Below are 22,521 nucleotides of genomic sequence, written 5' to 3'. Positions count from 1 at the left end.
AAACTTTTGAATTTGAGTTCTAGCAAATTGCCATTGCTTTTTACAAGAGTTTTGGATATGTATTTATATAAAATAGATGATTATTCATTCTTATACACAAAGTACTTTCGACGTGTTTAGAGTAGTCTTGAGTAATTGAGTGATGCGTGTCCTGAATGTTTAAGTAGTCTTTGGCATTGTATTGATCACCTTGATTTTACGTAGAACAATAGTCTTGTGTTTTGTTTTCATCTTGCCGTAATTCTTGGAACATGAGTTTTTGTCTTCTTGAGAGTTTGTCTAGTTCGTGAAAGACGCATATAAAGGCTTTTTTTCAAGAGCCACGGAATTGTTATCCCCCCCACTAGGCCATGAACACCTCCCAATGATTTTACAGAAAAATGAAAATGAGAGCAAAATGACTCGTTTAAATCACAGTCAAATTACATATACAGCTGCATAAATATTGCACCGTCCAAAAAAAAAAAAAAGGTACGCATTCGTCACTATTTTTCTTTTTCTTGTTTTCTTCTATAAATATGAAGGAGACGAGAGATGAGTATAGATAATGGGGTCATTTATTAGCCTTGATGATGATCACAAGGAAGTATACAAAGCTCTTATGCCAAAGCTCTCGGGAACACCTCTGATGAAGCTTCTTTCCGTGACAAAGAATCTGATGTAGTTTATCTGGTTTATTCTCTGTTGTATCTATGACACATTCTTCACCTACATTATCTTACAAACCATATATGTCGATCAGGTTGTTGGTCTTGTGGTCATCGATGAGCCTCGTCCCACAGGAACAACTCCTGAGAAAACATCTTCTGGTTCTTCCTCTTCTGAGAGAACTGCATCACACAGTTTTTGTAATTTAATACCCAACTGATCTCAAACTGTTTTTGCTCAAAAGACGTCACACTTACCAGTAATCTCTTCACCCGCCTGTGCCCCAGCAATACCAATACAGGAGTACAGAGAGTCCTCGTCCACTCTTAATTGATTATAAGCTAGGTATATGTCCTCGATCGAAGCAGCTTCATACAATGAAACAAGTTCTTTAATGCATGACAGTTCCTAAAACAACCAAAACCACCCCATCAGAAGAAGTCAAGTCAGAAATGAAACATTTAGGAATACACAAGTGAGTATTACCTTCCTCGGAACAGAGGAGGCCTGCAAGTGAGCTAATAGATTAAGCCAATAGGCATTGGACTTGAGTTCAGCTTCATGTCTCATTAGAAGAGTTCGCTTTGCCTGTCGATTTTACAAACAACACTACTTTCCATTAACAAAGAGAAGGAGCTAAAAAGAGCTAAGCTGAGAGGCAAAAGAGACAACTAACCCTATCCAACTCCCTAGGGGCAATTTGGTTGCTATGCAAACCTCTAAGAACACTCTTACAGGCATCAACCGCTTTGTATACCTGGAAAGAGTATTGAGAAACTTGGTGAAGAAAACTGTTAATGAAAGAGCAGCACATTTACTGTAAGCAAAATACAAAGACTGCATACCTTGCCGGGAGTTGAAGTCACAGATATCACATACCACCCGAGATTCAGCCTATCAAATAGGTTTAGCTCAAATGATACGTCATATGTCAGTCCAAGAGAATCTCTTACTGTCGTGAAAAGCCTGCAATGACGCAAAAAAATAAATTCAGCCATGGGTGGCAGAATATATATATATACATGTAAAATAATAGGTAGATAGCAAGTAGACAGGCTCCGGTCTGAAGCAAAAATACAATCAGAGGTCTAAAAAGGCATTCTCTTAAAATTCAAACGTTTGTTGACACACGATGACGTTCATTTTCTAAGCAGTGCTTCATTCTGGCAGTTAGTTCCTCAACAAATTCTGGACATGAACCAAACCAGAGAGTACTATAGCAGCAGAAAAAAGAACTCTGCTTTCGAATAATATGACACCAGTACACAGTAAGTGTACCTTGAGTTTATGATTTCGGCCAGAAGACCCATTGTAACTCCAAAGAAAAGAGGGTGGGCACGAAGCTTCTTTTGCAACTCCCTGTCTCCTCCCTCTAGCAATTGTTCCTCCGATTTCAAAAGTCCATCTGCAATTTCAGTGTGCATGCATGAAATGTTATAAGCTACTTTATGTCAGAGCTAACACTAAACTTCATTACTACTACTGAAGATAAATATCTGGTTTATGAGACAAGCTCAGAACCAGACCTATACACAGTTTCCACGAGGTTGAAAACCACGACATCATATGACTCCTAATTTTAAGTCTGTTCCGTTAAGGTGTAACTTACCATGAGCAACAGGAAGTTTGCTAACAGACTGAAAAAGGTCATCCCCGTCAACTGTAAAGCCCCATCGATTTGGCGCTGGTCCCGCAATGTATGCACATGCTCTCTCATCAGTATCCTTCAAGAATACCTATCCAGAGATAAAGATGTCAATATATCCTGCTTGAATCACATATCTAAGGGGATGGGGAAACCAAAGAGAGGAACAAGAAATTCCATGCATTTACTGCTTTGTTCCGAACCTGTTGAAATTGCAAGCCAGCTGTAGGTTGGCGAAACAAGATAGGCTCAGATCCTGGTGGTTTTGCAGAATCATGGCTAGCTTTAACTGTACCAAGGTAATCAAGGATGCAACGCTCGATTTCCTCCTCTGAAAAGTCCCCCACAATGCTTACCTGAAGGAAACCAGAGAAACTTTTATGAAAATCAAATAAAATTAATATAAGTCAAGCAAACATCAGCTTTTAAGTTGGAGATCTCACCTCCATATTGTCCCCAACAAAATGACTCATGACCGCATCTTTCACAGATTCTAGATTCAAGCTCTGTAGTGACTTAGGTGTCGGCTCAACAAAACGCTCATCACCGTTCAGCATAGCGATCATAAGTTTATGAGCAGTCGCACGCTCCAAGCTTTTAGGAATTGATCGAAAATACGAAAGATATAGCTGCCTTGCTCGATCAAATGCATCTTCCAACCAGACACTACGCTGCATACCAGAGAACCACCACTCTTTCTCAGCAAAAGATTAGAGAAAAAAATAAAAAAATAAATAAAGGAAAACGAACAAGCAGGTAAAAGAAAACATTATTGACCAGCAAATCAATAGATCAAGAGTCTGAAATGTTGCACAGCATTCTATATCTTATTTGTTATAATCTAATACCTCAAGCACCATGTGAAGCAGCTGAAAAGCCGCTTGCATTCCATTGTCTCTCAGAGTAAACCGGAATTCCATGGCAATGAACTCCTCAGTTGACTCCAACGAACAGTTTATCAAATGATTTACACAGAACAGCTCCACCTAAACGGAATTTAAATGGCTTTCAGATTAGTTCATATCCTTTTTTAGTTTTAGATTAAAAATCACAATACAGTTTTCAACAGCTTCACTTGCCTGCTCCCTTGAAAAGTCTCCAACTCGACCACCCTCGCTGAGTGTACGAACACCAACAACCACAGCTCCTTTGGAATCAGATGTTTCAGCAGCTCGTCCACCACCAACAATGAGCCGCATGACACCTGCCCGGGATTCGGTCGTAGATTTCTATATTGAAAAGGGAAATGTCAAGGGAAGGGTCTTTATTTCTCCATACAAGATGGTACAGTAAAAACTGAAGTATCAATCAACACCAAATAAAATGTTTTCTGCTAGAACGAAGCATATTTTCTTAAGTTGTTAAGAACTGCAATTTGATAAGTAGACAGCAAACAACAATATAAATATTGAGGAATATGTCTAATAATGTAGAAAGAAAATCACTACGGAGATCCTTACATAGTAAGGAAGAGCAAAAAGATGAAAGACGTACCTTGTAATTTACAGCTATCCCATTGGATAACCGAAGCTGAGTGATCCCAGTCTCTTTGTCATGCAATTTGGTTAAACCTGACCCAGGAATAGGGACAAAACATGGATTTCTCTGCAAGGTTAACTCTTTCAATTGTGATTGAGAGATCAATTCTTTTGGCACCTCGAGCTGCAAGGATGAAGGCAAAAAGCTGATTCAGAACTAGCCTTTGGTTTATACTTGAATAAAGCGAAGATAGAGTTACAAAAGAAAGAACACCTCAGGCTCAGCTTCAATGGGTGCTAATAATCCTGATTTGACAGACTCTATTATTTCATCAGGAGATATATTGAAATCACTCTCACCAACCCCATCAACATGCACCTTAGTGGGAACACAAGCAACTATTGCTGCGGGAAGAGGGGCAGTGGGTCTTCCGAAATCAGAAATAAATTCTAGCACCTTGGCGCCAACAGTGTTTACCTGGACAAGGAATTATCAAAACAGAAGAAAAGCAACCAACTCAAATATAAATATTGAAATAGTATGATATGCAGGAAGTGTTAAGAATCCGGTTGTTATTGATGACTTGATGTGCGTTTTGTTAATCACCGAGAATTTTGAAATCAACAGTTATCTTTCGCGTCACATTCAACAAGAAAAGCGGAACTGCGGAACTGTGAAACCTACCTCTTCAAGAGTAACAGTTCCAGCTACAGCAACCAAGGTCTCATGTCCTTGCGTCTGATCCATAACCGTGTGGCTTAGTGCATCACTTTCCATGATAAAATCCAGGTTATCAACAGAAGACACATTATCTATCATAGCTGCAAGATGTTCACTATCTTTTAGAAGAGCATCCATGTAACGTGTAAGTTCACCCCTGGTGACACCAAATTCTTTAAGTCTTCGAACCTGCACGTAGAATTATACGTTAAAGCTGAATAAATTCTCAGCAGTAAAGAAAAAGTGTCAATGGCTCTAACAGTCTTTTAGCTTAACCAATCCATTATTCATCACGTCCAAATGATCAATCCAACGAAAGAGAGAAAAATAGTATTTACAATGAAGATAAATGAGAAGAAACAATAAGCAAACCTCTTGGACAGCAACTTTGACTGCATTTTGCCAATTTTGGGGCTCTGCGGTGACAGTAAGAGTCGTAACAGTGCATCCTTCCCTTCCCGAATCACTATGGTCCAGTTCAACAGACGTAAATGGTGGGTTTGAACTCTGAAAGGTACAAAAATAACATCATCAAAATTCACTGACAGTATTGAGTCTAGTTATAATAGACATAATTCCTAAAACCTTCAATATAATATAGCTACGTCCATGAACTGAAAAAGAGTTTTTACTCAGATAGTGCACCTCGAGATTATTGAAAACACAGTTATATTATTTGAACAAACCCATCAAAGAGCCGTTTTTGTAATTTCACTGAGATTTGAGATTCATTAATCTATAAAAGCAAAATGTACTGTGCAAGAAAATGAGAACAAATTTTCTCTTCTTGAGTAAAATTGAGAACAAATGTATTCGGAAAGACGACATCCTAACACCCTCATACCTTGTATCTCGTATTAATTCGAAAATGTAGAGCAGAGAGAAATATTCTTTTCATCAGAACATTTCGCAGGTCTCCAAATGTCTGAACCTTGCTAACAGGTATCTGCAGGAAGACAAAGGAAATTGTAAACATTTCATAATATAAACTACCACCCTATGTTGCATGTATCATATGAAGCTTTCTGAAAAAGGGAAGAATTAAAAGATTGTAACAAGAACCTTGCAAAACATGTTGATTGCAAAATTCTGAAGAAGCTCGTGCTTAAATATCTGTGGAGGCTTTAGATCAACACTTGTTCCAGGAAGCGACCAATTATGCTCAACCGGGGGACGAATTGCATGTCTTTCTCTTTTAATCATCTTAGACTGATCAGCAGTATTTGTTTTCTCATTTGAAAAGGTACCACCAAGACCAGCTGGCAGCTTTGGAACGAGAAAATTAGCCATGGCACCGAAGGCACCAGGACTAGGAGAACTGGGTGTTGATTCATTATCCAAACCATTTTTTCCAAACACAGCCTGTGGAAGAATGATTGTCTGGTCAAGATAGACTACGCAGTAGAAATTCAAAAGAAATGTCAGAGAAAGGTAAGAGACTATCTTACTTCAATATTGTGGACTATCCGAGGTATGTTGTCAATATCTCCCACAATATATAGAGTGGCATTGGCTGGGAAGTACCATCGCTCATGAAATTTTCTAATTTTGTCAACATCCCACTTCTTAATCTGCTCTTCCAATCCAATAGGGAACCTCCTACCCAGCTTGTTCTCAGAATGTAGATGTTGCAACAACTAGTCTCACCAAATAAAGTACAATGTGTCATTGGCTATCCACCAAAAATTGGGCAACACAAAAGGCTGTTGTGCTGACATACAGAAAACTATTCCTCATGATTGATTACCTGGCAGTCAACACGATACTCAATTGTATTCATCATCTGAAGTTCTGAAAGTATGGCCCGCCTTTCTTTCTCAACTCGAGAAGAGAGAAATTTTGGGTGAAAGGCTATCTGTAATCATTTGAGAAATAAGAATTTGTCTGCCAAATGAATCATAATCCATGAAACATAAGAGGGATTTTGACTCATGGTACAGAAAAAACCTCGGGGCATATCTAATTGGAAGACATCGTCTTAATTGCAAAATTATACCTCATTTAAGGCATCGAGCACAGATGGGAAGAGGTCATCCTCAGAGTCCTGAAAAGGTTGAGAACTATAATTAATATGAAGCTAGCCAACTCTATCATTTAGCAAGCCAGTAAGGACATGTTATCGAAATTATCACAATAAGCCAACCAATCAACAGACTTTAAGGTCTATAAACAAATAAAGATCAACACTAAACCTAGTATTTTTGCTCATAAGACACATAATACTCCATGTGCAACATATAGATATAGACTATAAGCACCATATTTGTTAAAGTAAATACGAGGCAATAAAAACCTGTGAATTGAACTAACCAAGAAAAAGATACATCACTAAATACGCCAATAGGTGTAGAAGAGAACAAACCTTCGTGTGGGTTGGAGAATGAATATGAAATACTGTATGGTGGAAATCGGTGTAGGCATTAGAGCGGGCACCTGTACCAAGAAGTTTCTCACGTTTCTTGCTCCCAAGGAAAGCAACATGTTCTATCATATGAGCAATCCCTTGCTCATCTTCTTCCTCATCAATCGATCCTACATGAACTTCCATGTGTGCCTCAAATCTAGCATTGAAAACATTTCCAAACTCAAATAAGATATAGCAGGAAGACCTTAAAGGATTCCACCATATGGTTAAGCTATAACCATTTTGCTTACTGGTTTTCAAGGAATGATATATTGTCATTAAGAGTATCACAAGTAGACCAACTTCGAGCATTCTACTCAATTTACCTGTTCGGTGGAACTTTGTTTGGCAAAATAAGATATCGAAGCCCATTTTTCAATTGACCCCGGTGCAACTTTGGATGAGAAGGAAGTTCACAACCAAGAAACGCTTCTAGCTCTGCACTATCAATCTCAGGAGGCAATAAGTCGAGATCTTGTCTCTCCGCAACAATACCATCAGGCCAAGCTGTACCAGCAGCATGTGGCTCATCTGGTCCAAGAGTTGCATTCACAATCTGAGAATGTTTCCTCTGCACATGTTGAGTCAGTTAAACAGAGATAAATCCAAACAAGCACAAGACAAGAACATAGAAAGTAAATGATGTAGCTTACTTACCAGAGAAGATGTCAAACTCGACCTCGACAAACTAAATGCAGTTCTATCCACAAAGGCACTAGGTAATGCTCTTCTGATTCCAGCTTGATTCCTTTTACAAGTAAGACAGAAATTACGTCCTTGAGAAAGTGATATCCCGGTAGCTTCTTTTCCCGAAACAATGTTCCTCTTTAAACGTCCCTTATGCGAATTTGGCTGCGCCGCCCTTTAACACCACAAAATTCAACACAAAATTTAACAAATCGATTTAACTGAACTCAACAAAATTTTGAACCAAGAACTAATTTCAGTTTCCATGAACACGAAGCTGAAAACTGATACGTACCAAAGACCATTATAGGGAATTAAAGACGGAGCTTCGACGCGAACACGATGAGGAGTGAGACGCGGCGACGATGGATTAAACCTAACTTTATTCCGGCTATCTTTTAGATATCGAGAGCGGCGGCTATCTCCGGAGTTAAAGGGAGCTAAGATCGGAGAGAACTTAACACCGGTGAAAATGGAAGAGGACGATGAAGCCATCGTCGGCTATTGAGGACAAAGGAGAGGTGGAGGAGAAAAAGAGAGACGGAAACTATTAAAGAACAAAAAAAAAAGAAGAGGGAGATGAGGTTAGCTACGTTTATTGTCTTCTCCTTCCTGATTTTTATTTTGTTAAACTCTTTTTATATGAGTATATTAATGTTTCTTTCTTTTTTAATACAAACTATATATTTTAATTCCAAAATCAAACCTTCTATTTGTAGCAAAGGGTTTGAAGTCAAAATCTCAATATTTTGGAAAGATTTTCACCCAGAAGTTTTAACCGGTTGATCATGCGGTAGTTAATGGCAAGTTTTTTCTGGATTTTTCTGGTTATATTGGTAGATTTAAGACTAAACCTTCACTGGAAATATGTTTCTTGGGTTAATCGTTCGACTATGGAGTATGAGTCGGACATGAAAACATTGTTTATCTGCTGGCAACTTTGAACTGATCGGTTCAATTAGGTTTAGGTATTTCGGTTAAGGGCTTAGATAGCAATCTAAAAAAAAAATTGATGTAATTTTGTGAAATTTGGTTTAAATACGTTGCGAAAATTATAATTTTTTAAAAAAATGATCGAAAAGTTAATAATTTTATGCATTCATATATTTGCTTATGTTAAGTGTTACATGACCCCTAAATTTTTAAAGGATTCATGCCTAATTATAAGAATATTGATTTCGATAGTTAGAAGAAAAGCTATTTGTATGATCTCTATTTTTTCTTGTACATATAGTAGACAAGAAAATTGTCTTTCATTCAAACTCGTATAGGTCTCGTTGTATCTCGAATATTAAGTTAATTAATGTTTAGATTCTGTTATTTTGGTTTAATCATTTGAATGTGATTAGCTTTCGTCAGATAATGTGTGTTTTGTGGTGATGTGCAATAGTGGTTACAAGATCGATTGTTTAGGATTTCAAGTGTTTGTCACTCTAAACTAGGCTTTCTATACTATTTTCACTTTGGCGATCATGAGTTTTTCATAGTAAGTTTATTTGTGAGATTTGATACCAACAATTTAAACTATTTGCTCAGAAAGTTTAATTAATGTGAATTAAGTAAGGTCACGATATGCCAGCACCGCATCATGGAAATTCATTTCATCAAGAATTGAAGATATAGATTAAAGTCTAACATTTTGTTGATATTAGGATCAAATTAAGTATTTATAAGGAGATTTTATGGGGGGAAACAGAGATGTTTTTGTTAAATAATCTTTGAGCTCGATAATTACGGGGAGAAGTTTCAAAGAATAACTGAATTGTTTGAACAATATATGCTGGGCCGAGTTAAACCGTCGAGCTTAGAAAGCCGAACTATACATCAGTAAAAGCTTTTACATGAAGTTGGCATTTGAGATGCAAAAAGATAAAAATAAAACTCTCTTTTGGTCCATATAGAAATATATTTTCTTATGGAAAGGGAATTCAGGACCGGGAATGTAACAGTTAGATGAAACTTCATCACATGAAATATTTTATTTTTAATTCAAGTTTCTAGGAACAGAGGAAGTCATACCACTTTCGTGGAGCATATCTGGACGGTTATATGAAACTTCATGACAGTTTAACAATTTAAAAGACCAAAACCACGTGTCCGCACATCGTATACTCAATCAAAGTCAAAGAGAAGGTTTGCTACTTTTCTTAATCTAGTCGTCGATATGACATCACATTTCACACAATACGTGAGAAAAACTTACCATCACATTATTACGAAAACACCCCTAGTCGTGGTCAACTTGACCTTTCCCCACAAACACTCATTGCGGAGGAAACTTCCCGGCCACCGCCGCGCAACCGCCTCTAGCTTTAAATAATAACACCAAAATATTCAAACCCGTGTTTTAACCGTCGAACAATCAAGAATCTCTCCACCATTACACGCATTCACATACTCATCTATATATAATCTACCACTTCTTGAAAAGAATTTGCATCAGAAATCCATTTCCCAAATCTTCTAGATTCATATTCAAATCAAGAAATGACTCTCGCTAAGAACCAAAAATCATCATTGTCACGACTATACAAGAAAGTTTCCTCGAAGAGATCAGAATCGTCAAGAAACCTTGAAGACGAATCAAGAACGAGCAGTAATAGTAGCGGAAGCAGCTCGTTAAACGTTAACGAGCTAAGAACCGTTTTTGACTATATGGATGCAAACTCAGACGGGAAAATCTCCGGTGAAGAGCTACAAAGCTGCGTTAGTCTCTTAGGCGGCGCGTTATCGTCACGTGAGGTGGAGGAAGTGGTGAAGACATCAGACGTTGACGGAGACGGGTTTATAGATTTTGAGGAGTTTTTGAAGCTTATGGAAGGGGAAGATGGTAGTGATGAAGAAAGGAGGAAGGAGTTGAAAGAAGCGTTTGGGATGTATGTTATGGAGGGGGAAGAGTTTATTACGGCGGCGAGTTTACGGAGGACGTTGAGTCGACTCGGCGAGTCGTGTACGGTTGATGCTTGTAAGGTTATGATTCGTGGGTTTGATCAGAATGACGATGGAGTTCTCAGCTTTGACGAGTTTGTTTTGATGATGCGTTGAGATGATATATATGGGATTGGGACATCTTCCTTCCCTCCTCAAAATTTTATTCATTCAATTATTATTTTTGTGAGAGATTCTTATTCCTTTGTATATTTGTGTCTCATCTAATCTATTTGTATTATTTAACACACTTCATAATAAACGTGTCTTGTTTTGATATTCTGAATTTGTCAAAACATACAAAATGTGTTTATATGTCTCCCCATAACTGAGAATACCCAATTAAGGGGACTAAAATCTAAAACTGCGAGTCGTAAAAGAGGCCAGTCATCACCACCATTTGCCGCTCGACCAATGTCACTAGGTGAGTGAGAAACAACCGATAACGCGCGTATATTCTCACATCACTCATTTTTTGGTAGAGGTCGGTAAAACATTTCATATCGTTTGACGTTTGTAAATCTACAGTTTTATTATGCTAGAACAATGATATTGATTCACATTATTGGATGTTTCTATAATTACAGTTACAAACAGATACATAATTATTGCACCAATTCACTTTTTCTATTCAATAAGAGATAATATTGTTTGTAAACCTTTTAACTAAAACGATCCGCTTCGAAACTTGTTTCTTAATGTCTAAAACAATATTACACTTCACAATTTTGCCATCCGTAGAAGTCTCTAGTGTAAAAAATTCTGAATTTGCATGGTTCCGGGGAAATTTTATACAATCTAGAAAATTGGAATAAAATTTTCATAAAATTATTTTTTTGGTCGGATAAAGTTTTCATAGAAGAACACATATTAAATGGATTTATCATCACATAGTAGTAGATAAACAATTTAAATTATGTAATACAAATCAAAATGAATTAATCTATTTGCCACATATAGTGAATTTGATTTCTATTCAAAGGGGAAAATACAAATTCATTTTTAATATGTAGTAGATATTTGTTTCTCAAGTAATTAATATTCATATTTAAAAAATCATTGCATATGTTAAACAAATCTACAAAAAAATTCAATGGTCATTCCATAATTATAAATAATACGGATATTTCACAAATTCACTTTTTGTTTGGAACCCAGAAAAAAGATTCATAAAACCAGGCAATAGAAATTTCATCTGAAGAAAAGAAAAAGTAAAGCTATTAAAAATCAAAGCCACGAGAAGAAAGTAGAAAAAGTTACAGTCTCTGTCTATCAAAATCCCAACGGTAACTGAAAATCGCCGGAACCGAATCTGCGGCGAGCCAAAACTTGTGGATCTTTTAATGAAAACTTGAAGATTCCTCTTTCCACGGTTGCTTCTAGGGTTTTCTCTTCGATTCACCACATCGTCATGAACCAAATCTCTTTCTGGTGCCTTTCTTTACTCCTTACGGTGGTGATTGCTGCAGAAGAGACTCCTATCACTCGTATAGCCTTCGGATCATGCGCTAATCAAAGTGCTCCACAGGTAAATCAATCGTACAACCCCTACTTGGCTCTGGATTCAGTGTTTTAAGACTGCTCTGTTTGGCTGGTGTTTAAGTGAGCTGATTATGGTTTTTGTTTAATTAGCCGATGTTCTCTTAGATGATATAAGCTTGTGTTGCATACTATGTTAAACATTGTATTTTTGTTACATTTTAGCCGATATGGGATGCGATAAACAAGTTTGATCCGCAACTGTTTATTTGGTTGGGTGATAACATCTACGGAGATATAAGAAGACCACTTACAGTCATTGGGAAAGAGAGAACTTTTGGGCCATGGAGGAATTCACCGAGGTTTGTACCTTCTTCAGAGGAAGAAATGAAACTAAGATACGCTAAAGCCAAAGCTAATCCTGGATATTCTCGTATTCAGAGAAAAGCTAAGGTTATTGGTACATGGGATGATCATGATTACGGATTGAATGACGCTGGAAAAGAGTTTGATCGTAAAGTCATTAACCAAAAACTTATGCTTGATTTCTTGAATGAGCCTCTTGATAGTCCTAGGAGAAAGCAAGCTGGTGTTTATGCTTCTTATACTTATGGTCCGCCTAATCGGAAAGTTAAGGTATTAACAGAAACTCTTGTCTTCTTTGGTAGTTTTGTTAAGTTTAGAATGAAGAGCTTATATGTGATTTAACACAGTTGTGTATCTCCTTCAGGTTATAGTTTTAGATACTAGATATCATAGAGACCCTTTAAGAAGTGACGGGAGCATATTGGGTGATACGCAGTGGGACTGGCTCGAAAATGAATTGAGCGGTCCCCGAAGCGAAATCACTATCATAGGATCCTCTGTTCAGGTATCTGCAAATTAGACTTTTGTGTCCTGTTCCAGTTTGGCCATGGACTTAAACTTGATGAAGCCTGAGTGTCTTATTCCATCTAGAACTGTTGTCTCTTAACTTGTCCAGGTGATATCAAATCTTTCTGCTACCACTGGACCTCTCTTTTATATGGAATCATGGGGTCGTTTTCCAAAGGAAAGGAAACGTCTTTTTAAACTGATAGCAGATACTAAGGTATGGGATTGTTGACAGTAATGTTTCCAACTGTCAGTTTTCTTCTTTCCTCGTCCCCATAATTCTTCGTTGCTTTGACATTACAGAGAGATGGAGTTATATTCATCAGTGGAGATGTACATTTTGGAGAAATCACGAGATATGATTGTTCTGTTGGGTACCCATTATATGATGTCACCTCCAGTGGTCTAGTACAATCTGTTGAGAAAGTTGTCCCTCGTCCCTTGCGTTCCATAGTTAGGCTTCTTTTTTGGTATACTCCAAGCACGATGAGAGTTATCAATGATAACTGCAAATTCAAATCTTGCACATACGGTATTATTCTCAATTTGATTCCTTTTACGTTTTCTTCTGATAAACTGTGGAAAGATTTATTGACAAGCCAAGACACAGTGAGTCTACTTTAAGTTCCAACTTTAGCTCTATAGCTCTACTGTCACTAACCTAGGACGGAATATAGTAGACTGTAACTGTTGTGAGTTGATTTAACAGAGCAGCGATGTACTCTTTTGTATGATTACATTGGTTACAATATCTTAAACTTACGTGCAGGACAACAAAATTTTGGAGCAATATCGATAGATTGGAATGCAAATCCGGTTACCATAAAGCTCGAGATCAGAGATGTTAACGGAGACACTGTACTAGGCACGAATGTTTCATTATCTGAACTCCAACCAGGAGGCTCGAATTCTTTAAAAGATACAACAACTAAGGGAAAGTCTCAACGATATTGCACACTCGAAATTGAATTACCAGGAACGACCAGATACCGATTGGCAGTTCTCATCTACTTCACCATTGCTGGTATGTCATTCTTCCTCACTGTGGTTGGTCATGATGAAAGAATGTTGCGGAGTACTGATATATACGTTGTTTGATTGGGTTCGACAGTCTTGGCAATGGCGATATTAGGACTTATCATTGGAGCTGTATTGGCCATAACAGCATGCGTTTATAAATGCAAGGTCGATTGATTGTTGATGACATTAATCAACTTTTTTTGGTCCAACAAAAGTGTCTTTATGACTTATAATCTGTATTAGTTGGATTATTCAGGGATTACAATTCGGATGTAGCTTATAATGTTAAAAATTGTTGAACACATGGATTTTGATCTTGTGATGGGAATTCTAAGCTTGAGCTGTTATTAATTAAACTTCTTTGAAAGAGAATGTTTGTGAACACAAGTTAAATTCTAGACTACATGCAATAGCATTATAGTTTCCAGTTTCTTTTTTCTTTTATTATTGTAAACCAAGGTTTATCGTTTATTACATATGAAGGTTTTCACTGTCTATTTGTAATAAATTAAACAAATTAAAGTTTTTATAATTTCAGTAATGATCTCAAAACGGATACTAGCTTTGATTGGTGAACAAAAACAAAGTATATTGGCTTTGATTGGTGAACAAAAACAAAGTATTACAATTTGTACCGCTTTTATTTCTGTTAATTACAAAAGCTTTTTTAAAGCGTTACAAAAAGTTTTACTCTCAGCTTTATTACTATATAGCTTTCTCGTACAACTATTTTTTTACAACTTTGCAGTATTCCGAAAAAGTTTTTATCACCGTTAACAGTTAAGATTTGAACAGCTGTATGTTACCGATAGGATCCACTATACTTCCCAAATCTGATGTTAATTAGTAATATGAGGTTAATTTTTTACTATTTTATTGAAAAAGCGATATTCTTGCAATTGACCCATAATTGAGTCAGCTTAATTTCCATTTATTTTTTTTTTGTTTTTTATTTATTTTTTTAGCTTCCGCTTTCTGCAGTATGATCTATTTAAAATAAAATAAAAAAGGGAAAAGTGGGAAATCGATGCGTCAATCTTAGGTCTCCGAGGTCTCAATTATTTCATCTTCTTCGGTGATTTCTGGGGAAGATGCTCTGGATTTGGGAAAGCAACTCTGTCGATGGATGAATCTCTTTTCGAAACTTCTGGGTGATATGCTCAATGTGAGTGAAATTGTTCTTCGAATTTGTTGAATTTCGTCCATTGTGTGAAATTGCAGACGCGTCTTGTAGTTTGATTGTGAAACTTAATTTTGTAGGCTTCTTTGAGTTACTTCGTTGGAATTTTGGAGTTAGGCTTTTTACATGTTTAATCTTTAATCGAGTGGTTGGTAGAATAAGCGGATCTCACTATAATGCTTTTTGATCATCGCAAGCCTCATGAGATTGTATACAACTTGAAGAAGCTTTGATTGATTTGCATTTGCAGGTTGATTATCTGTGGAAAATGATGGTCTTCTTAGCATGATCAAGGTGTCTGACTTGTGAAGTTTGTTAGATGACGGATGATGATTTCTGAGAAACCGTTGGGAGAAGAATCTATACGGCAGGATCTGGAGGTTTTAACCGTTTCGAGGAGGCTTGTGAAAAGTGTTAGCCAGAAGTTGAAGAAAAAAATTCATAAAACTGAGGTGGTGGAAGATGAAGAGGTTGCAAGGGGAGCGGTGAATTGTTTAAGCATCAGTGTTGGTTGCAGAGTTGCTGATACGGGTGAGGATTTTGAGGAGGATTTAAGTAATAAGAGATGGTCTAGTGCTAGTGAGGATGGTAAGGGATTGATGACCATTTGTGGAACTGAAGAAATTAGGTTAGATTGTTTTTCTTATGGGGTTAGAGAGAGGTTCTGGAAGAAGAATAATAGAAGATACCTTGCGGACTCGGGCCAGGATTACCGCAAGCACGTTTATCTTCCCGATGATATTCTGGAAATGTGTTTGATGAGGCTTCCTTTGACCAGCTTATTGAATGCACACCTTGTTTGCAAGAAATGGCAATCCATGGCCAACACTCAGCGGTTTCTCCAGATGAGACGAGAAGGCTCCTTTCAAACACCGTGGTTGTTTCTGTTTGCTGCTCTTAAAGATGGATGCTCCTCTGGTGATATTCACGGGTATGATGTTTCTCAGGACAAATGGCATAGGATTGAAACTGATCTACTTAAAGGCCGGTTTATGTACTCCGTGACAAGCATCCATGAGGAGATTTATATAGTTGGAGGTCGTTCTATGGACAGAAACTCTTTCAAGTCCCACAGAGGGATCTTGGTATTCAGCCCTTCGATCAAAGCATGGCGTAAAATCGCGTCTATGAGACATGCTAGATCACTTCCCATTGTTGGTGCCACTGAAGTTACTTCAGAGTTTTCGACCATGCAGACCAAACAGAATCGCCAAGATAGACGCTTTCACCTGTCAAGAGTTGGCGGAGAGTCAGACGTTTATGAAGACCCTCACAGGCTATCGGTAAGACGACAGAACAGAAACTCGGCTGATCAAAATGGAACCAAATCCCACAGATTAATAAGACAAAAGCTTGATCGGCTTAACCGAAACAGCTCCAAGAGATTTGTGCTCATTGCCATAGGAGGCACTGGCATATTCGATGAGCCACTGGATTCAGGTGAAATATACGACTCAGCAACAAACACATGGTCAGAAATGCAGAGACTCCCGATGGGTTTTGGGGTTGTAAGTTGTGGGATTATATGCAATGGAATCTTCTATGCTTATTCTGAGAATGATAAGCTATCAGGGTATGACATTGAGAGAGGCTTCTGGATTACAATCCAAACATCTCCAATCCCTCCTCGGGTTCATGAGTTCTACCCTAAACTTGTCTCCTGCAACCATCGGTTGTTCATGCTCTCTGTTTCATGGTGCGATGAAGGAGATGGGCAAATTGGGAGGAGAAACAAGGCAGTGAGAAAGCTGTGGGAGTTGGATCTTGTGTACCTCACATGGACCGAGGTTTCAGTACACCCGGACGCACCAATGGATTGGAACGCCACATATGTCTCAGACCAGAACATACTAATGGGAGTTGAGATGTTCAAGATATTTGGGCAGGTATTAAGTTTCTTCACTGTCTGCGATATATTAACGGAAGAAGCTTCTTGGAGACATGTTTCGAGGAACCAAAGGAATCAAAAACTTAATCTATCTTGTATGAACAAGACCATTGCATTGCTTCATCTCTGATTTTCGTCATTCATTTTTTATAACTTTCAGGACTCGTCAAAATTGATTAATTCATGTATTGAGAAGAAAAGCAATGTGTCAGTCCCTTGTGATTGATCTGAAATGTAATGTTTATATTCTTACAGATTTTGTTCTGCGATTCCGTAGGAGTTAGGAATATTAACGACGAGGGATAGAACAATAGTGAATATTTTGAGATAATAGTAATTGGTACTTTTTATTTTACTTTAGTTACTTTATCTTTTTAATACTATGTGACAGACAGTAGTGATTTTTTTCTCCTCTAATTCGTTTGTTGTTTCTCCCAGTTTGAACTTTGAAGTAACATACCACAACTCTTTCTCTCCGGCCTTTGTTTTCATTTATTTTGATGCATTAACATATTCCATCTTTTCTTTAATAATTGATTTTCTAAAAAAAAGTTGTTCTAAAAAAATTGATTTGTTTTTTATTTCCTACGCAGAATTAGCTCTTAATTTACTGTTATATCTTTTTTTCTTTTCTTTTTTTCTTCAAAAGTAATTGTCACGATTTATGTATAACATTAAAAATTTCATTCCAAAGCTTATCTTAATACGTGTATTTTTTTCTAAAAAATCAATTGTTAAGGAACAGATGGAGTAGTAACATTTAGACTTGTTTAAGGTTGTATTTGCATTGATATTATCCCCCTTTTTCATTTATTTTGATGCATTAACATAGCATTTAGACTTGTTTAAGGTTGCATTTGCAATGAGTTCATCCATTTAGGTGTTGGAGTAAGAACTATGAAGAAGAGAGCTAGCATCGGAGATTTGGTGCTTAAAAGAACAAACAATGACCAAAGAAATATGGAGGAAAGAACAAGAGATATGATAATCCATGATCAATATGAAGTACTTGAAAATCACGTCATATGAAGACATTCCCTTGTGATTTAGCTTTGGAGTCCTTCATCAAAGTCATAGAAATTTAAATTAGCTTTCCAACGGTATTGATTTCAGGTCAAACATAGTAGCAGATAAAAAGTTACAGCCTCATCGACCTGATGGTCGAGTGACTGGTCGATTTGACGAGAACACACTCTCGGACATAACCGTGATCCACCATGTGGTTGATTAGAAGGTCGATTGCAAGCATTTTCTCAAGCAAAAAGCGGGATTGACCCGGTATGTCTCGGATTGGCCTGATCCGCACCATTTATCTATAAGTACAATGTTGACCTATTTTTAAAGGAGCGGATGCTTGTTTTGAATATTAATTTTTTTTTTCTTTGAGATTTTTTGTATGAATCTTAAGTATTTTATGCAATCTCAACTTCGTTTGTATTTTCACAATGATTAGTGAGTAGTCTTTCATGCATGATTGATTCATGATCAAGATGTTTAGGGCTTAATCTTAATTGATCCTTACTCTCTAACTGTTTTAGTGCTAAATTAGTTTTGATGAAGCTAGTCTAGAATCTAGATCATAGGAAGTTTCATGTTTGGAAGGTGTTCGATGCAATCCATGAAAGAACTTAGTGAGGACTTAGCATTCCTAGCCAACGGAAATTGATGATTAGGGTACTAGATGGTTAGTTAGGCTTGGAATTAATGTATATTAGTCTAGTGATTACGGATGGAAATCTTTGTTAACCGCATGATTAGTGTAGGATTGGTACCACGGAAGTGGACTACTTTACATTAGTGTTCTTAGACTAAAGGATTAGCTTTGTTAGAATGATAGAACATCTTGAATTGATTAGTAATCACCCGAATCAATAATCTAAAATGGAAGACTCGCTTTCTATCCATAGACGTGAACCGCTTTGCTTATTTCTCGCTTGTTTGATTTTGAATCTTGTTAAGTCTTTTGCATATTGATTTTTTTGCTTTGTTTTGCATTGTTTAGTTTGAATTGCATTGTTAGTCAAGTTTAGAAAACCAAAATCATCTATTTGCCTTAGATTAAGTGAATGTGTGCATTCCTAGTGTTGGTTTATTGTTCCTTGAGGTTCGACAAGTAATTGAGTAAAAAGACTACATCAGCGCCTTAGGGCATGATTGGTTACAGCGGTAATTTTAAGCTGTAGATATTAGGCTTCAGATGTTTTTGTTGTGATTGTAGAACTTTGGGTGTGACTTTTAAAAATGAAAGATTGATTGGTAGATATTAGTATGTTTGACAAAAAAAAAATATGAATTCTAAGCTGTAGATTTATATTTATGTTTTTATTAATATTTTCATTTTCAAATGATAACTTTTAATAAACATTTGTACCCTGTCAAGAGATATGAACGGACACAAAAATGAACCAAACAAATATCGTCTTCCCTATAAAGTTTTCAAATCCAAATGTAATTACGAATTACTTTTTTTCCTTGTTTCGATAGTGATCTGAACACATTGCTAAACATCCCGAAAATATTAAAATATAAATATTACATTTCAAATCAATCTAGGAACTAGCACATTGCATTTCTTTTCAATACATGAATCAATCAATTTCGACGAGTCCTGAAAGTTAACAAAAAGAATGAAGAAGATCAGAGATGAAGCAATGCAATGGTCTTGTTCGTACAAGATAGATTAAGTTTTTGACTCCTTTGGTTCCTCGAAACATGTCTCCAAGAGGCTTCTTCAGTTAATACATCGCAGACAGTGAAGAAACTTAATACCTGCCCAAAGATCTTGAACATCTCAATTCCCATTAGTATGTTCTGGTCTGAGACATATGTGGCGTTCCAATCCATTGGTGCGTCCGGGTGTACTGAAACCTCGGTCCATGTGAGGTACACAAGATCCAACTCCCACAGCTTTCTCACTGCCTTGTTTCTCCTCCCAATTTGCCCATCTCCTTCATCGCACCATGAAACAGAGAGCATGAACAACCGATGGTTGCAGGAGACAAGTTTAGGGTAGAACTCATGAACCCGAGGAGGGATTGGAGATGTTTGGATTGTAATCCAGAAGCCTCTCTCAATGTCATACCCTGATAGCTTATCATTCTCAGAATAAGCATAGAAGATTCCATTGCATATAATCCCACAACTTACAACCCCAAAACCCATCGGGAGTCTCTGCATTTCTGACCATGTGTTTGTTGCTGAGTCGTATATTTCACCTGAATCCAGTGGCTCATCGAATAAGCCAGTGCCTCCTATGGCAATGAGCACAAATCTCTTGGAGCTGTTTCGGTTAAGCCGATCAAGCTTTTGTCTTATTAATCTGTGGGATTTGGTTCCATTTTGATCAGCCGAGTTTCTGTTCTGTCGTCTTACCGATAGCCTGTGAGGGTCTTCATAAACGTCTGACTCTCCGCCAACTCTTGACAGGTGAAAGCGTCTATCTTGGCGATTCTGTTTGGTCTGCATGGTCGAAAACTCTGAAGTAACTTCAGTGGCACCAACAATGGGAAGTGATCTAGCATGTCTCATAGACGCAATTTTACGCCATGCTTTGATCGAAGGGCTGAATACCAAGATCCCTCTGTGGGACTTGAAAGAGTTTCTGTCCATAGAACGACCTCCAACTATATAAATCTCCTCATGGATGCTCGTCACAGAGTACATAAACCGGCCTTTAAGTAGATCAGTTTCAATCCTATGCCATTTGTCCTGAGAAACATCATACCCGTGAATATCACCAGAGGAGCATCCATCTTTAAGAGCAGCAAACAGAAACAACCACGGTGTTTGAAAGGAGCCTTCTCGTCTCATCTGGAGAAACCGCTGAGTGTTGGCCATGGATTGCCATTTCTTGCAAACAAGGTGTGCATTCAATAAGCTGGTCAAAGGAAGCCTCATCAAACACATTTCCAGAATATCATCGGGAAGATAAACGTGCTTGCGGTAATCCTGGCCCGAGTCTGCTAGATATTTTCTATTATTCTTCTTCCAGAACCTCTCTCTAACCCCATAAGAAAAACAATCTAACCTAGTTTCTTCAGTTCCACAAATTGTCATCAATCCCTTACCCTCCTCACTAGCACTAGACCATCTCTTATTACTTGAATCCTCAAAATCCTCACCCGTATCAGCAACTCTGCAACCAACACTGATACTTAAACAATTCACCGCTCCCCTTGCAATCTCTTCATCTTCCACCACCTCAGTTTTATGAATCTTTTTCTTCAACTTCTGGCTAACACTTTTCACAAGCCTCCTTGACACGGTTAAAACCTCCAGATCCTGCCGTATAGACTCCTCCACTCCCAATGGTTTCTCAGAAATCATCATCCGTCATCTAACAAACTTCACGCCAAGAGAAGCAACCTGCAAATGCAGATCACAATTACGATTCACAGAAATCAAATTTGATAGCACCAAGAAAAGAGCAAGTGGACACAACAAAAACAATAAATTTGTCCAAAATGTAAATAACTGAAGCTGATGATCAAAAAGCATTTGTGTGAGATCATCCACATTATAGCGAGATCCACTTATTCTATAAACCAGTTAATGAGAGATTAAACATGTAAAAGCAAACTCTAACTCCAATATTCCGACAAAGTAACCTGTTCATTACCAGCTCCAGAAACTACAAATCTGAATCGTAGCACCAAACTACAAGTAGTTTTTGAAATTTCGCTTCTGAAAGTAACCAAATCGAAGAACTCACTTACATTGAGCAAACTCCGGAGATTCGAAACGAGATTCATACATAGACAGAGTTGTTTCTCCAAATCCAAAGCAGATTTTAGAAATCACCGAAGAAAATTGAGAATTCGAAGACCTAAAAGGCTAAAAAGGAAGGAACAATTTCGCTTTCCCTTTTCGTTTTATTTTAATTTTTAAGTCATGTAGGAGACAGGAGAGACTGAATTGTTGTCTTTCTCGCAAATAAAAGAAGAAGAAAAATAAAGAGGTGCTAAGATGTAATTTTGCTAAGTAATTTGTAATTAGCATATCACAAAAATAGTATAAGATAAAAAATAATTTGGGCTTGAAATTTAGTAATACAGCAAATATTTAGAAATTAATACTTAATAAATTGATATATTAATAAACACAATAAAATAAATATTGTAAATCAGCTATTGACATATAGTTGAAATATGAAAATTTTACAATATATTTAGTTATGAAAATCTTGGACTGAGATAAATCCTACTAATTGTGAAATTTTTGACAGAGAAATCCTACTAGTAATCTTGGACAGAACAATCCTACTATTTTGAAAATCTTGGACTGAGAAATTTCATCTTTCAAATGGATGTTCTCATTTAGGCTACTAAGAATTTCGGAGAAGAATTGGGCAGAAGCAGTTTTGATATTTGTACTAGTTTTTATTCACTAAATTAAAACAATAATTTATATGTCTATATCTAAAAAGATTAATTTTACTATTCTTAACAAAAATTGACAAAAAATAATAATTAAAATGTCTTATTGGTCAATTAAATATAGCATGTATTAACTTTAAGAAAACCATTTAGTATGATTACAACTAATTAAAAAGCCATTGAACGAGTGGTTGG

The 22,521-nt window shown here is 37.0% G+C and overlaps 5 protein-coding genes across 7 annotated transcripts; 3 read left to right on the top strand and 2 right to left on the bottom strand.

Moving 5' to 3' along the window:
- Positions 1-32: 32 nt before the first annotated feature.
- SPP (Insulinase (Peptidase family M16) family protein) lies at positions 33-8,221 on the bottom strand. 2 transcript variants are annotated; one of them, NM_123604.3, is made up of 24 exons: positions 7,879-8,221; positions 7,554-7,758; positions 7,223-7,467; positions 6,855-7,053; positions 6,489-6,536; positions 6,240-6,347; positions 5,941-6,129; positions 5,555-5,854; positions 5,337-5,438; positions 4,865-4,999; positions 4,457-4,681; positions 4,046-4,249; positions 3,788-3,955; positions 3,373-3,522; positions 3,142-3,279; positions 2,737-2,964; positions 2,497-2,649; positions 2,258-2,384; positions 1,927-2,053; positions 1,494-1,614; positions 1,325-1,405; positions 1,135-1,236; positions 906-1,056; positions 33-830 (listed from the first exon to the last, which is right to left on the bottom strand). In NM_123604.3, the coding sequence occupies exons 1-24, from the start codon at positions 8,076-8,078 to the stop codon at positions 739-741; spliced, it is 3,798 nt and encodes a 1,265-aa protein (NP_199054.1). In that variant the 5' UTR covers positions 8,079-8,221; the 3' UTR covers positions 33-738. The 2 variants fall into 2 exon arrangements, with proteins under 2 accessions (NP_199054.1, NP_001331624.1); NM_001344443.1 differs by lacking the exons at positions 33-830; positions 906-1,056; positions 1,135-1,236; positions 1,325-1,405; positions 1,494-1,614 and adding an exon at positions 1,650-1,836 and having other exon boundaries at positions 7,879-8,218.
- A 1,344-nt stretch (positions 8,222-9,565) lies between these two features.
- Positions 9,566-10,939, top strand: CML37 (calmodulin like 37). Its single transcript, NM_123603.3, has one exon. The coding sequence runs from the start codon at positions 10,071-10,073 to the stop codon at positions 10,626-10,628; it is 558 nt and encodes a 185-aa protein (NP_199053.1). The 5' UTR covers positions 9,566-10,070; the 3' UTR covers positions 10,629-10,939.
- Positions 10,940-11,631: 692 nt separating this feature from the next.
- Positions 11,632-14,405, top strand: AT5G42370 (Calcineurin-like metallo-phosphoesterase superfamily protein). Of its 2 annotated transcripts, none has more exons than NM_123602.4 (7): positions 11,632-12,039; positions 12,216-12,626; positions 12,721-12,861; positions 12,973-13,080; positions 13,167-13,395; positions 13,633-13,887; positions 13,975-14,268. In NM_123602.4, the coding sequence occupies exons 1-7, from the start codon at positions 11,923-11,925 to the stop codon at positions 14,055-14,057; spliced, it is 1,344 nt and encodes a 447-aa protein (NP_199052.1). In that variant the 5' UTR covers positions 11,632-11,922; the 3' UTR covers positions 14,058-14,268. The 2 variants fall into 2 exon arrangements, with proteins under 2 accessions (NP_199052.1, NP_001190449.1); NM_001203520.1 differs by having other exon boundaries at positions 11,652-12,039; positions 13,167-13,472; positions 13,692-13,887; positions 13,975-14,405.
- Positions 14,406-14,860: 455 nt separating this feature from the next.
- Positions 14,861-17,386, top strand: AT5G42360 (Galactose oxidase/kelch repeat superfamily protein). Its single transcript, NM_123601.4, has 2 exons — positions 14,861-15,048; positions 15,314-17,386. Exon 2 carries the CDS (start codon positions 15,390-15,392, stop codon positions 17,079-17,081), a length of 1,692 nt encoding a protein of 563 aa, NP_199051.1. The 5' UTR covers positions 14,861-15,048; positions 15,314-15,389; the 3' UTR covers positions 17,082-17,386.
- Positions 17,387-19,354: 1,968 nt separating this feature from the next.
- On the bottom strand, positions 19,355-21,855 carry AT5G42350 (Galactose oxidase/kelch repeat superfamily protein). Its single transcript, NM_123600.3, has 2 exons — positions 21,667-21,855; positions 19,355-21,316 (listed from the first exon to the last, which is right to left on the bottom strand). Exon 2 carries the CDS (start codon positions 21,278-21,280, stop codon positions 19,589-19,591), a length of 1,692 nt encoding a protein of 563 aa, NP_199050.1. The 5' UTR covers positions 21,281-21,316; positions 21,667-21,855; the 3' UTR covers positions 19,355-19,588.
- Positions 21,856-22,521: the final 666 nt, after the last annotated feature.

Source organism: Arabidopsis thaliana, chromosome 5, assembly GCF_000001735.4.
Source record: "Arabidopsis thaliana chromosome 5, partial sequence".
Taxonomy (NCBI): Eukaryota; Viridiplantae; Streptophyta; class Magnoliopsida; order Brassicales; family Brassicaceae; genus Arabidopsis; species Arabidopsis thaliana.
This window is presented reverse-complemented; position numbering and strand designations above follow the sequence as displayed.